The 13986-nt window shown below is 45.5% G+C and overlaps 1 protein-coding gene across 4 annotated transcripts in view; it reads right to left on the reverse strand.

The window, feature by feature from the left end:
* DENND2A (DENN domain containing 2A) overlaps positions 1-13986 on the reverse strand; it is a 118984-nt gene that overhangs the window by 47851 nt on the left and 57147 nt on the right. For all 4 annotated transcript variants that reach the window (XR_006384324.1, XM_044246718.1, XM_044246717.1 and 1 more), the window contains 2 exons: positions 12110-12237; positions 10361-10482 (listed from right to left, as the gene is read on the reverse strand). Coding sequence is in view for 3 of the 4 variants with exons in the window: in XM_044246718.1 (XP_044102653.1) it covers positions 10361-10482; positions 12110-12237 (250 nt within the window). In the remaining variant the exon portion in view is untranslated. The remainder of the gene's footprint in view (positions 1-10360; positions 10483-12109; positions 12238-13986) is intronic.

Here is a 13986-nt window from a genome sequence, read left to right on the forward strand (position 1 = left end):
AATCCAGTCTCTCTTTTTAGGCAAGGGGGAATTCACTGGCTCTATCCCCTATCTGTACAAATCAGGCATTCTGAGAACCAAGACCCACTGTATTGGGAGGGAGACAACCTAAGCCCAGCTTTGACCCTGTTGCTGCTAAGCTGAGTACCTCTTGTACAAAGAGTTTCAATCCCTAAGGCTCAGTGTCTTAGTGATTGAGAAGTGAGAAAGTGCATTTCTAAAAATGAGCCACTTTAAGGTCAAAGGCAAAAAGAAAACTGGTTAAAAAAAAAAAAAAAGAAAAGAAAGAACAAAAACCTTCCCCAAACCCTGAAACTTATAGAAGTTATTTTTCTAAAACATACTACAAATTAATGAAAAAACAAACAGGTAAACAAAACAGGAATGGAAAATTTATAGAAAAAGAAATACAATGATGCTTTGATGTAAGATTCTTAACATCACTCATAAGAGAAAATTAAAACTCCATCAAAGAGACATTTTTCACTCTAAGATTAGCAAAGATAAATTTGATAATTCACTAGAATAGTGAAAGTGAGGGAAACAGTCCCTTTCACACTTTTATACAACGTTGGCGGAACTGGAAATTAGTACAGTTCTAAGGAGCGCAATGGAGCAGTGTCAAAAAATGACAAACACAGATACCTTTTCACCTAGCAGTTCCACCTGTAGGAATGGGCCCTACTGATGCATACTTGTGCAAAGTTACTTTGTACGAGGCAAGCTATACTGTCTATGTGAAATGATTTATAAACACAAAATACTGGAAACAACCTAAATGTCCATCAGCAGAAGCTGGTCAAATAAGTTACGGAACAGTGGAGTACAACGTAGGTATAAAAAAATCTTAATGTACTGATATAGAAGGTTCCCTCAGATGCATATTGTTAAGCATAAAAAGCAAGGGATAGGGCGCCTGGGTGGCTCAGTGGGTTAGGCCTCTGCCTTCGGCTCAAGTCATGGTCTCAAGGGTCCTGGGATTGAGCCTCACATCAGGCTCTCTGCTCAGCAGGGAGCCTGCTTCCCCCCATCTCTCTCTGCCTGCCTGTCTACTTGTGACCTCTGTCAAATAAATAAATAAATCTTTTTGCTGTTTTTAAAGATTTTATTTATTTATTTGAAAGACAGAGATCACAAGTAGGAGAGAGGCAGGCAGAGAGAGAGGAGGAAGCAGGCTCCCTGCTGAGCAGAGAGCCCGATGCAGGGCTCGATCCCAGCACCCTGGGATCATGACCTGAGCCAAAGGCAGAGGCTTTAACCCATTGAGCCACCCAGGCGCCCCTAAATAAATAAATCTTAAAAAAGGAAAAGCAGGGGCATCAGGAAAAGCAGGAGACCCTGCATCAGGCTCTCCGCTCTGTGTGGAGCCTGCTTCCCCCTCCCCCTCTGCCTGCCTCTCTGCCTACTTGTGATGTCTCCCTCTCTCTCTCTCTCTCTCTGTCAAATAAATTTTTTAAAAATGTTTAAAACAAAAAAAAGCAAGGGGTAGAACTGTTGGTATAACATTTTGATATTTGTGTGTTCTAAGGAGCTATTCTGCTGGTGTATGCATAGACTAGCTCTGAAGGATACATAAGAAACTAAGTGGTTTTTCTGGGGAGAGAAATGGAGGATCAGGGGCAAGAGGAAGATTTGTCACCATATACTTTTCATATTCTTAAATTTTTAACCATATGAATATGTTAACATGGAAATAAATAACAGTAAGATAAAATTTAAAAACTACTTGGGGGACGCCTGAGTGGCTCAGTTGGTTGAGCAGCTGCCTTCGGCTCAGGTCATGATCCAGCGTCCTGGGATCGAGTCCCGCATCGGCTCATTGTTCGGCGGGGAGCCTGCTTCTCCTTCTGTCTCTGTCTGCCTATGCTCGTGCTCTCTCCCTCTCTCTCTCTGACAAATAAATAAATAAAATCTTTTTTTAAAAAAATATTTTATTTATTTATTTGACAGACAAAGATCACAAGTAGGCAGAGAGGCAGGCAGAGAGAGAGAGAGGAGGACGCAGGCTCCCCGCTGAGCAGAAAGCCCGATGTGGGGCTCAATCCCAGGACCCTGGGATCATGACCTGAGCCGAAGGCAGAGGCTTTAACCCTCTGAGCCACCCAGGCGCCCCAAATAAATAAAATCTTTAAAAAAAAAACCTACTAGGACTACCCGTTTCCTAAAGGTACTTTCAGGATACACACTGTATGATACTATAATTATAACTGCAAAGTGTCTTTTCTTTTTTTTTAAAGATTTTATTTATTTATTTGAAAGACAGAGATCACAAGTAGGCAGAGAGGCAGGCAGAAAGAGAGGAAGGGAAGAAGGCTCCCGGCTGAGCAGAGAGTCCGACGTGGGGCTCGATCCCAGGACCCTGGGATCATGACCTGAGCTGAAGGCAGAGGCTTTAACCGACTGAGCCACCCAGGCACCCCTCTTTTTTTCTTTTTTTTAAAAGATTTTATTTATTTATTTGAGAGAGAGACACAGAGAGAGAGGGAACACAAGCAAGGGGAGTGGGAGAGGGAGAAGCAGGCTTTCCCCTGAGCAGGGAGCCCAATGCAAGGCTCAATCCCAGGACCCAGCATCATGACCCAAGCCGAAGGCAGACGCTTAATGACTGAGCTACCCTGGCATCCCAAAGTGTCTTTTTAAAAATGAATTCATGACTTAGGTGATGAAAATGTATATAAAGCACCTAGCAAAATACCTGATACACAACAGGCAGTGAATATGTTTTTCTCATGTAACGTGGACATTTTTTCAAACCTTAATATGCTAACTGCTTTTTTCTTTAGTATGTTATTTTTAAAAATATTTTATTTATTTATTTATTTGAGAGAAAGAGAGAGAGAGCACAAGCAGGGTGAGGGGCAAAGAGAGAGGGAGAAGCAGATTCCCCAAGAGGGAGCCTGATGCAGGGCTCAATCCCAGAACCCTGGGATCATGACCTGACCTGAAGGCAGATGTTTAACTGACTGAGCCACCCAGGTACCCCTCTTTAGTATATTATTTATGTTCTTTGCCTATTTATCTTTTGGGAACCCAGTGTTTTTCTTATTAATTTGAATGAGCTCTTTACTTAGAACAGATACGAAATATTTGTCAGTTTTACTGCAAGTGTGTTCTTCCCATGGGTTTTTTTAATCATATAAAATTTTTATATATGAAAATCTGTTTATCTTTTCTGTGCAATTGATTTAATCTTGCCTCTCTAGAAAATCTGTATCTTTTTAGAAGTTTAATACATACTTAATTCCATTCTCTTTTGGATTTTCTTAGTCTACTTTGAACATATTTTATTCATTAATCCATCAGTAATTTATTTTGTTATGTTAGTCTAATCTGATTTTACTCCAAGCTAAGTTATCCCTATTCCATTTAATAAATGAGTCTTGTCTTTCACTATCAGTTTACAAGGCCACATTCACTATATCTTAAATATAGTGTCTTATTCTGTTCCATTGATTTCTCAATTCTTGTAGTTCTGAATAGTATATAACACAAACTCCAGAACCTTTTCTAAAGATTTCTGGGAATAAAGACTCCTCGCTTTCCTAAGTGGCCTGCTCCGATGTTTGAACCATGAGTCTACGGGGTACAATCAATTGCTTAGTACCACAAGCCCTGAGTAGAAAAAGCCAGTATGGTTTGCTCACTGTGGGCATCTTAATAATTACACTAGCACAAAAAGAAGGAAGAATGACAAGCTTTCTTACAGACCAAATTCCATCTGTAGTGAAATCCAAGCAAATGGCCCCATTTCTTTCACTGCATTACAACTGCCTATCAAATTAGTCGGCAAAAAGCAGGTATCTGTTTTCAGTAGACTTCTAAGTTGTGTTTGTTCAAAGATCTGACCTATGAAAAGGTCTGAGAAGAAAGAAAACAGAAAGATTTCAAAACCTGGCACCCAGCTCTGCAAAAAGTGTTCAGAGACCTGCCTGGGGGCTGGGGTTGTGTGGGCTGCATCTCCATGCGGTGACACTGCCGGGGAATGGGGCCCTGGTGTGCCCCCCAGAGCACCCAGAATCAGCCTCCAAATGTCCAGGGAGCTTTTGTGAGGGGGTGGAATTTCAGCTGCTACTTAACTGATAACAGAGGATCTACAGGGCTCTGGAGTAGAGCATTCTCAAGTAGCACAATCTGAGAAGAGGCATGGAAGTGAGGAAGTGCAAATTAGCCCAGAGGGATGCCTGGATGGCTCAGCTGGTTAAGCATCTGCTTTCAGCTTGGGTCCTGATCCCAGGTTCCTGGGATTGAGTCCTTGCTCAGCAAGGGAGCCTGCTTCTCCTTCTGCCTGCTGTTCCCCCGGCTTGTGCTCTCTCTCTGACAAATAAATAAATAAAATCTTAAAAGAAAAAAAAGTTAGACCAGAGAGGGTGCTCATGGCTCAGAGCGAGTGCATTGAAACAGATGGAAGAGATCATACAGCCATTATGACATCGAATTGTCTGTGGAAGGCCTTTGAAAACGAGGGTGTGAATCTTAGTCCTTAGCAGGGGGCAGCAAGTTTTTTCTTAAAGGCCAGACAGTAAATATTTTCGGCTTTGTCACAACTACTCAACTCCGTCGTTGCAGTGCAAAAGCAGCCGTACACAATATGTATGTGAACGAGCATGGCCATGTTCCAGGAAAACTTGATTTACTAAACCGGTCACCCAGCAGTAGTTTGCCAAACCCGAACTATAGTATTAAAAGGAAAGACACTGCAGGACCCTAGGGATGACTATGTCAGGCTGTGGCCCAGAGAAGATTCCAGCTTTTGATCAGAAAGCCTCACACCAACAGGTCTTGGTGGTAAGACGCCCATTCCTTTGTGTCTCTCTGGAACAGTCTCTAGGAAGGGGCCTAACTCTGTCGCAAAAGCACACAGAGTTTCCCTAATCTCATAGACACTGGATTCACGATGGACCCAGCAAAAGATCTGTGGTGTCCAAGAAAAAAAAAACAGACAAGAACTCTGTTGAAACTTCATGAGTTATTTTGGGGAACCAAGCGTGATGGGCCCTGGCCAGAGGCCTTCCTGGTGGGGAGGAGAGGGAAACCGCGTGCCTCCCTAGAGGGAGCTGACCTGGACTTGAGCCAGGGTTCTCATCTGAGAATGGTGGTTTAACTCCTTCCTTTCTTCCACTGTCCCTGTCTTACGACCTCAGGAGACAGTGATGTAAAGAGATGAAGGAAGAGTCCTTGATACAAAATATCTCATCTCTTCCCTACCTAACTCCACCTCATTCCTACTCTTTCCTAAAGGCCTCCTCCAAGTACCCAGATGTCATTCTCACAAGCATATATATTTGTTCATATACGCCCACAGGTACACATATTTCCATATACACACAGAGAAATAAACAGGAAGGTATACACACATATTTCAACAATTGACACATTATACTAATGTAAAGAAAGACATTACATTTAAATGACAGGATACCATACAGGCAATGAAGATTATTTTATTTTATTTTTTTCAAAGGATTTTATTTATTTATTTGACAGAGAGAGATCACAAGTAGGCAGAGAGGCAGGCAGAGAGAGAGAGGAGGAAGTAGGCTCCCTGCTGAGCAGAGAGTCCCGATGCGGAACTCGATCCCAGGACCCTGAGATCATGACCTGAGCCCAAGGCAGCGGCTTAACCCACTGAGCCACCCAGGCGCCCTAAAGATTATTTTAAAAAAAGAAATTAATGACGTGGGAAAATATTCAGGATAAATATAAAAGGCCAGCAAAAATACAAAAGTATATATACCTCATCCCAAGTCTTTTTTATGTACACACACACATATACAAACACGTGCACACTAATAATTATAGAAAAAATAAAAATTCTTAATTTTGGATGAGTTTTATATTCCTCATCATCCTTTTCAGTATTTTAAAAAAAACTTTTAAAAAAAGATTTTGTTTATTTCAGACAAAGAGAGTGAGCACAAGAGAGGGGGTGTCAGAGGAAGAAGCAGACTCCCCACTGAGCAGAGAGTCAGACATGGTGCCAGATCCTGGGACTCCAGGATTATGACCTGAGCTGAAGACAGACGACTGAGCCCCTTAAATAATTTTTGTGATGAGAATGTTGTGATGAGATGAAATAAGGTTATTTTTAAAAAGAATACATACTGAAAAGCCTAATTCTCTGTATTTACCAAACATACATAAATAGTACTTACATTGCAGGCACTAGACTAAGTGGTTTACAAGTGTGAATTGGTTTTTAAGATTTTATTTATTTATTTGACAGAGAGAGACACAGTAAGAGAGGGAACACAAGCAGGGGGAGCAAGAGAGAGAGAAGTAGGCTCCCTGCTAAGCAGGGAGCCTGATGTGGGACTGGATCCCAGAAACCTGGGATCATGACCTGAGCTGAAGGCAGGTGCTTCACCAACTGAGCAACTCAGGTGCCTCTACAAGTATGAATTTGATTAATCTTCATAAGACCCCTAAGAAGAGAGTACTATAATTGTTCTTTTTTTTTTTTTTTAAAGATTTTATGTATTTATCTATCAGAGAGAGAGCACAAACAGGGGTGGGGAGGGCCAGAGGCAGAGGTAGAAGCAGACTTCCCGCTGAGCAGGGAGCCCAATGCGGGGCTGGATCCCAGGAACCTAAGATCATGACCCAAGCTCGAAGGCAGCTGCTTAACCAACTGAGCCATCTAGGCATCCCTAATTGTTCCTATTTTTTCAATGACAAAGCTGACACGTGTAGATGAGAACATTTGCCCAAAGTCACACAGCTAGCAAGTGGTCTAGGCAAGTTTTGAATGCAGGCAGTCAGACTCTAGAACTCACACGCTTGACCAGATACTGCCTCTCTATAGTTACGGTTAAGTGATGTACAGTTTTTGGTGGGAGATGGGGTGGGTGGGCTCTCCAGGCAACTAGAGAATGCTAGTCAATGGTACATTTTATTCCCTAACGTCTACATGCCAGTGCATAAGAAAAAAAAACGCCTTGGGCACCTGGGTGGCTCAGTCGGTTAAGTGTCCAGAGTGTCCAATTCTTGATCTCGGCTCAGGTCTTGATCTCAAGGCTGTGAGTTCAAGCCCCAAGCTGGGCTCCACACGGGGCGTGGAACCTGCTTAAGAAAAAATGGCGCAAGCCTAGATTTCCTTTATTACAAAAATTAGTCCCTAACACATTTAGTGTGCCATTCTAGGTGTGGGGATGGTGGGTAACACACAGCAGGAAAAGAAAATGGCTTAATCTCAGGAGCTTGCCTTGTGTGTTGTTAACCATGAGCATCTGCCCCCAACTGCACAATTGCTCCTGTCTGTCCAGCTGACCCTGACCTCTGGACTGGGACTGGGCACGATCTCATTAAATGAAAATCCTAAAAGCTGTCATAGGCTCTTCAGAGGCTGAGAGAGGAGGGGGCCACAGAGGGATAGCTTCTGCCAATTCTAAGGTCCCAGATGCGGCCCAGATGCAGCAGACGCTCCATGAATATTTGATGAGCTAAACGGAGGAAGTGGTGAAGTGTGCAGCTGTCCCCCACAATGGGGGCACCAACCGGACACCCAGATGTGGGAGAGCAGAGGAACGAGCATGGACGCTGAGTCCTGCTGATGACTTGCAAAGAGCTGGAAGCAGCCTTCGTGTACCAGGGGCAATCCGACATGCTTCCTGGGCACCCAGACTGTCCTTCTGCACGACAGCTGCTTCTGGACCTCAAGCTCTCGCTGACGTGATTACCTACTGTGTTTAGCTGTTCTGGTGATAGAGGACTGGGGTTTGCTCTAGCTTGGCAGGAACAGGAAGAAAAGGGCTGTTGGGTCCTTATCCTCCGGCATTAGGGAGGAGCACCCGACTCAGACTGCATAGCTGCTGTGGGCAGATGTTGCTCATTGTTCCAAGGGGCGAGCAGTGCCTTCCCAGCACGAGAGGAGGGCAGGGGAGAGCCAGGTGGGACATGAAGGGGCAGACTGAGTTGTGACCCCCTTCCTCTGTCAGGCCAAGCTTATCCACTATGGGAAATGAAGGGCTTCCTGAATGTTGAAGGCATCTATAGCCAATGAAAATACACTTCAGAGGCAAGTAGGAACTGTCTTCTAATGATCTGTTGGGTTGGACTCTTCCATGAGAACATTCTTCCATAGGAGGGGCAAAATTGCAGTTAACTAGCTTTCCCAAGAATGACAAGAATTGGTTTGGTTAGGTGAGATCTACCCTTCATGATGGATTCTACCTTCAACTCTCTTCAGGAGGACTAGTGGCAGACAGACTCCCTGAGTGACCACTGAACACAAAAGGCATGATTTCTGTGCAGACCCCACTGGCTAACAAATGCTGTCCTCCCCTGGGGCCCAGAGAGGAACATGGCTTCCTTTCTTGGGCTGGAAATAGATCTTTGCAATGGGAGTTAAACTGATACTTGCAGCCTAGATTTGGCCTTCCTTTACTTAATTTCTTGAACAACTACACATTGTATAACAACTATTTTATAGGGGACACAAACATATTACTGAGGAACTTGAGGAATTCATAACGTAGCTGGGGAGATTTTTTTTTTAAAGATTTTATTTATTTATTTGACAGAGAGATAGAGAGAAAGCACGAGTAGGCAGAGTGGCAGAGGAAGAGGGAGAAGCAGGGAGAAGAGAAAGCAGGGAGAAGCAGGCTCCCCACAGAGCAGGGAGCCGGATTCGGGCCTCGATCCCAGGACCCCGGGATAATGACCCAAGCCAAAGGCAGACACTTAACCCACTGAACCACCCAGGTACCCCTGGGGAGATGTTTTTAAGATACATTACACAACTTAAATCATATTTCAAATAATCAAAGAGATATCATAATGCAGTATATACAATTTGGTATAAAATGAACACTTCAGCCCACTGAGTAAGAGGGGAGGGAGTTCCAGGGACTGGAATGACCTAGAAGTTTCCTGAAGGAAGCATGATTGATCTGGGTCTTAAAGGATGGGGAGAGAAAGGCAAGGACCAAGGGCAGACATAGAAATGACCTAACACAGGGGTGGGCAAAATACAACGTGTGGGCCATTATCAGGCCCTCCATCTGCTTTTATATAGGCCATGACCTAAGAATAGTTCTTACATTTTTTTTCAAGCTTTTATTTATATTTATTTGACAAAGAGAGATCACAAGTAGGCAGAAAGGCAGGCAGAGAGAGAGGGGGAAATGGGCTCCCTGCCGAGCAGTGTGGAGTTTGCTTGTCCCTTTCCCTCTATCCCTCCCCGCAGCTCATACTCTCTCTTCCTCTCTCAAATAAATAAACAGAATCTTTAAAACATTTTTAAATGACTGGAAAATAAGTAAGATTTCATGATGTGAAAATTACATAAAAATTCAAATTTTGGTGTCTATAAAGTTTTGTTTTTGTTTTTTTTAAAGATTTTATTTATTTATTTGACAGAGATCACAAGTAGGCAGAGAGGCAGGCAGGGTGGGGGGGGAAGCAGACTCCCTGCTGAGCAGAGAGCCAGATGAGGGGCTCAATCCCAGGACCCTGAGATCATGACCTGAGCCGAAGGCACCCACTGAGCCACCCAGGCGCCCCATAAAGTGTTGTGTTTTTTTTTTTATACACAGCACATTCTTTTGATTGGATACTGTCTACTGCTGCTTTACACTCCAATGGCAGCACTGGGTAGTTACAACAGAGAGTCTATATTTACTTTCTGGTCCTTTGGGGGAAACGTTTGCCAGTCCTGGGCCTCTAATATCAGAGGGGCAATTAATAGGCTCTTGCTGGAGGGGAGCTTTTGTATGTAGGAAATTAGGTAGTAACGGGTACCCAGGGATCAATTATGAAAGATTATTTAATGTCAAGCTAAGGAATATGAATTCAATCCTGTAGGCAATGCGTTATACAGAATAGAGTTTTATTATCTATATGTACATGGTGCAAAATTCCAAAAGGCTCAAAAGGATATTCTGTAAAAAATATCAGTTTCTACCTTTACCTCCACGTATTCACCCAGACAGCTCCACAGATGTCCCTACTTACTCATTCTGAGGTTTCTGTATAGAGATAATCTTCTATGTACATAAACATGTATGTATATTTTTCTATTTAAAACCCCACAAATGGTAGCATGCTATAAAAGTACTGTTTCTGCACCAGAAACTTTGTTTTAGGTCAGGACAATCGTTATAGTTGTATAATATGGGTAGACTGTCATATTCAGCTTGACCCAGAAGCTACAAAAATATTTTAGGATGCCTGGTTGAGCAGAGGGGTTCCAGAAAAACTAGAGGCAGAAGAGCAAACAGGCGGCCAATACATACATCCAGGAGCCCAGCAGTGAGGGTGGCCTGACATTTCAGCATAATCTGGAACTCCAGGCTGCTCAGGGTCATCGTGCTGGGGGTGGGGGGGACCCCTCTCCCCGCACTGCTCCCCTGGGGACTCATACCTTAGACGATGTGTCAGGAATGGAAGAAGTGGGAGAACCAGGAAAGGTCAAGACGCATTTCTTTCCCAGGCAGCGACCATGTAACTCAACGTCCTCATAAGGGTTTTCCTTCATTGGCGGATCTGTGGTCAAAGTCAGCAAGTCAGGAACTGGGAACATCAAGTAAGATTGCCTTATCAGGTTATCTACCCAACACCTTGGCCTCTCCCTGTGGGGATGTCTGCTATCTTGTTTCCCATTCACGCCCTTCCTCCTATACCCTGATTTCCACTGGGGTAACTTCCCATGTCCTCAGTCTTAGGTGTACAGAGTTAACTCCATTGTGAGCTGCAGAGCTTTAGCCAATCAGAGTATCGCTAGTCCCTGACTCAGTGTCCAGGTCAGGGAAGGGCCATATCCCAAGTTTACGCCAATCAGTGCACAGATTCCTGGGCTATGAAGGTGAACAAGGGACCTAAACCAGTCTCGTCAGAGTCAGAGGGAACGCCAGGTTTTTCTTGGGTGCAGCACAAGGGTTCTTCTTTTCCAACTGGAAGGTACGGATTCTCCAGAGCTGACGGCAGCCGTCATGGAGAGGATGGGAAAGCTGCTGAGCACGGCGCTAGCCCGAGAGATAGGAAACAAGGGGGAACAGGCCAGTTTGGGTCACACGAGCCAACAAATGCCCTTGGTACTTCAGCGGGGTCTTCTGTTCTCTGTAACTGAAAGCTGCCCTGTCAGGTAACATGGAAGACCGGATCTCATACCACTTTGGACCTGGGAAGCCTACGGCTTTGGCAGCAACCCACCTCCACAACTTGGACACCAGAATTCAGATTGTCCACGGTGAAATTCAGAGCTCGGCTGAACACACACCCCCGCCTTCCAGTCTCCTGTTTTCTCCCACCACGGAGTCTTCTCTTCCGGTGCTGGTGACTGTGTGCACACGTGCGTGTGTGTATCTGCTCTACCTGCCCCTTGCCTGTGGCTGCATGTGGGCGTCTCCTTCTTACCAGCTCCTTTCTTCCTGACTACCCACCTCCGCGGACAAGCAGACAGTGGGCCCGGCTCCCACCCCAGTCAAACTGTGATGCTCCCTGCGGAGTAGTTAACTCACTAATTCAAGTGCATCTGAGCTCCGCTTGAGAATTTAAAAGAATTAAGGCCAACATTAGATATATTTTTAATAAGAGACATTCATTTTAGTCTGAATTTTGATGCCCTGTTACTGCCACACTCCTACAGACTCAGGGAGAGGATGGTGGCCTGAGTTTTCCTTCATTCGGTAGTCCCCACACTTCACTGAGCATCTGTGACACACGAGGAACTTTGCCTTCCATTTTCTCCCACGCCCCACCCGACCAGGCAGCTGTGGTCATCTTTAGTATACGGATGAGAGAACTAAAGTTCAGAGGAGCTAGGGCCCCAGCTCAGTGGCATACAGCTAACACAGCAGAGCCGAGCATCAGGCATGGCCACCGGAACTCCGCGTCTCCAGCGCGTCCCGCTGCACCCTGCTGCCTCTGTGGCGGTTTCTGAGCAGCCTTTTCACACCCCTCCCTGGTCCCCGTGCCTCAAGGGTCCCTCTCTCTCACCCCTCCTGGCTCACTCATTTATCTGAGTACACATATTTCTTCGAGACTCTGTGCATGTGCGTGTGTACGTGTGTGTGTGCGCGTGCACATGTGTGTGTTTCAAGCACTCAGCCCCATTTCCTTTCTCCCCTTTCTCACAAACTCATTCCCATGCACAGGCACGTGGGCCTCTTACCTAGAATGTCTTCGTAGACGTTCTCCTCGGATAAAGTGCGTGTGAGCCCCAGCTTGGTCTGTGCGTACCAGTCCACCCTGCAGTTCTCAGAGGAAGACTGCAGTAAGTCTTCAAACTCATAGGACTTTCTGGTTTGTACAAGGTGGGAGAAAAGCAAACAAGAACTCGAATCAAACTAGGCTGGTCCAGAGATTATATACCAAACAATTTTCTTTCTGCAAACATTTCTTTTACTGAAATCAACTCTGTTTCTTGCAAGAAGGTATGAAAATCCTTAAAAAAGAAATGTGGCTTTTATGTGAAAGAATGTTTACGCTGTTAATGCTGTGTAAAGGTAGCAAAGTGTGTGTACACACACACACACACACACACACACAGTCCCAACTTTGGAATCAATCATATACATAGAAAAGAAGAAGGGAAGGAAGTGAAATATACAGCTACTATCTCCGGAGTGACGAATGGCTCGTGGCTTCTCTTCACTTTCACTTTACTGGACTTTTTAAACACTCTGCAATGTTTACAGAGCACACACTCATGATCGGAAAGGAGCCGCGAAGGCCAGTTCAGAGTGGACCAGAGGCCTGGGCACCTCCCTACTTCTCTCTCAGAGGCCAGCTGAGACACCTCCCCTCCCCACCTGCCCCTCAGAGATCGATGCAAGCGTGGCTGCTTCTCTGTCCGTGGCTGGGCTCACTCTCTGGCTATCGCCCTCACCTGTATCCACAGGGGCTGTCCCTGTCCTGCTGGGGCTGACTTAATGCAAAGTCCAGCCTCTTCTCTGGCCCTGCCCCCTCAGCCGCTCACCTTGAGTTTCTTTGATTTCTGAAGCTTCACTGAACATTTGGGAGTGACCATGAGCTAGACCGTAAGAAGAAATACACAGGACCTCGGCCGCCTCACAGGTTCAGTCCGTCTCCTCTTTTTTCTCCTTTCTCCCTATCCTTCTCCAAAGTAAACCACAACCTCCCTCCCCGCCCCTCCCCCGCCCCCCAGTTGGAGCAGAACCACGCTGCCCACTCAGGCTGGGGAGTCCATCTCCAGCAGACTTGTCAAGAATTTGTGTTGAACATACTCGCCTTCCCTGAACAGGAGGAAGCCAGACGTTCACCAGAGCATGCACAAATGAACAGAGCGGAAAACTGGGTTAAGCTCAGTGACAGAAAAGCACAGAGAGACTGTCAAGGAGGCCTCGTTTGTCGGCTGGGGATGCATCAGGTAAGGCCGTGCTGACAGTTACTCACTAAAGCTGAGACCTGGAAAACAGAAGAAAGACCTCGGCTGGGGAAAGAGTATTCCGAGAAGAGGAAAGGGCACCTGTGAAGATCCTGTGGCCGCAGGAACTTGGGGCCTTTGCGGAGGGGCACACAGACATTCGGCAAGGCTGTACCGCAAGGACAGGGTGGTGAGTGCTGGACGATGAGAGGGCAGAGCCAGGCAAGGGCCATGTGCCCGCCTTCCACGCTTTGGGGTTTCTTGCATTTTATTTTATTTTTTCATTTTTTTTAAAGCAGGCTCCGCATCCAACGTGGGCCCCAAACTCACAACCCTGAGACCAATACCTGAGTTGAGACCAAGAGTTGGCTGCTCAATTGACTGAGCACCCAGGCAGGCGCCCCTGGGGTTTCTTGCATTTTATATCTTTCCCTCTTGGCTAGTTTCCTTCTCTCTTTAAACACACACACAGGTTTCCTCTAGAAAAACTTTCCCTGGAAGCAACGACCCTCGTAATCTGTGATTTCTCACCTTCCTTGCCAACAGCTGTAAACTGGCATGGGTTGGGGGTTGGGAGGAGGGAAGAGCTGAAGCTCTCTGTCTATTCCTTTACTGGAGCTCACTGGTTTTCCTTCCTTTCCTGGCCTCTGTATGCATCCCTT

This window comes from Neovison vison, chromosome 4, assembly GCF_020171115.1.
Source record: "Neovison vison isolate M4711 chromosome 4, ASM_NN_V1, whole genome shotgun sequence".
In the NCBI taxonomy this organism is placed as follows: domain Eukaryota; kingdom Metazoa; phylum Chordata; class Mammalia; order Carnivora; family Mustelidae; genus Neogale; species Neogale vison.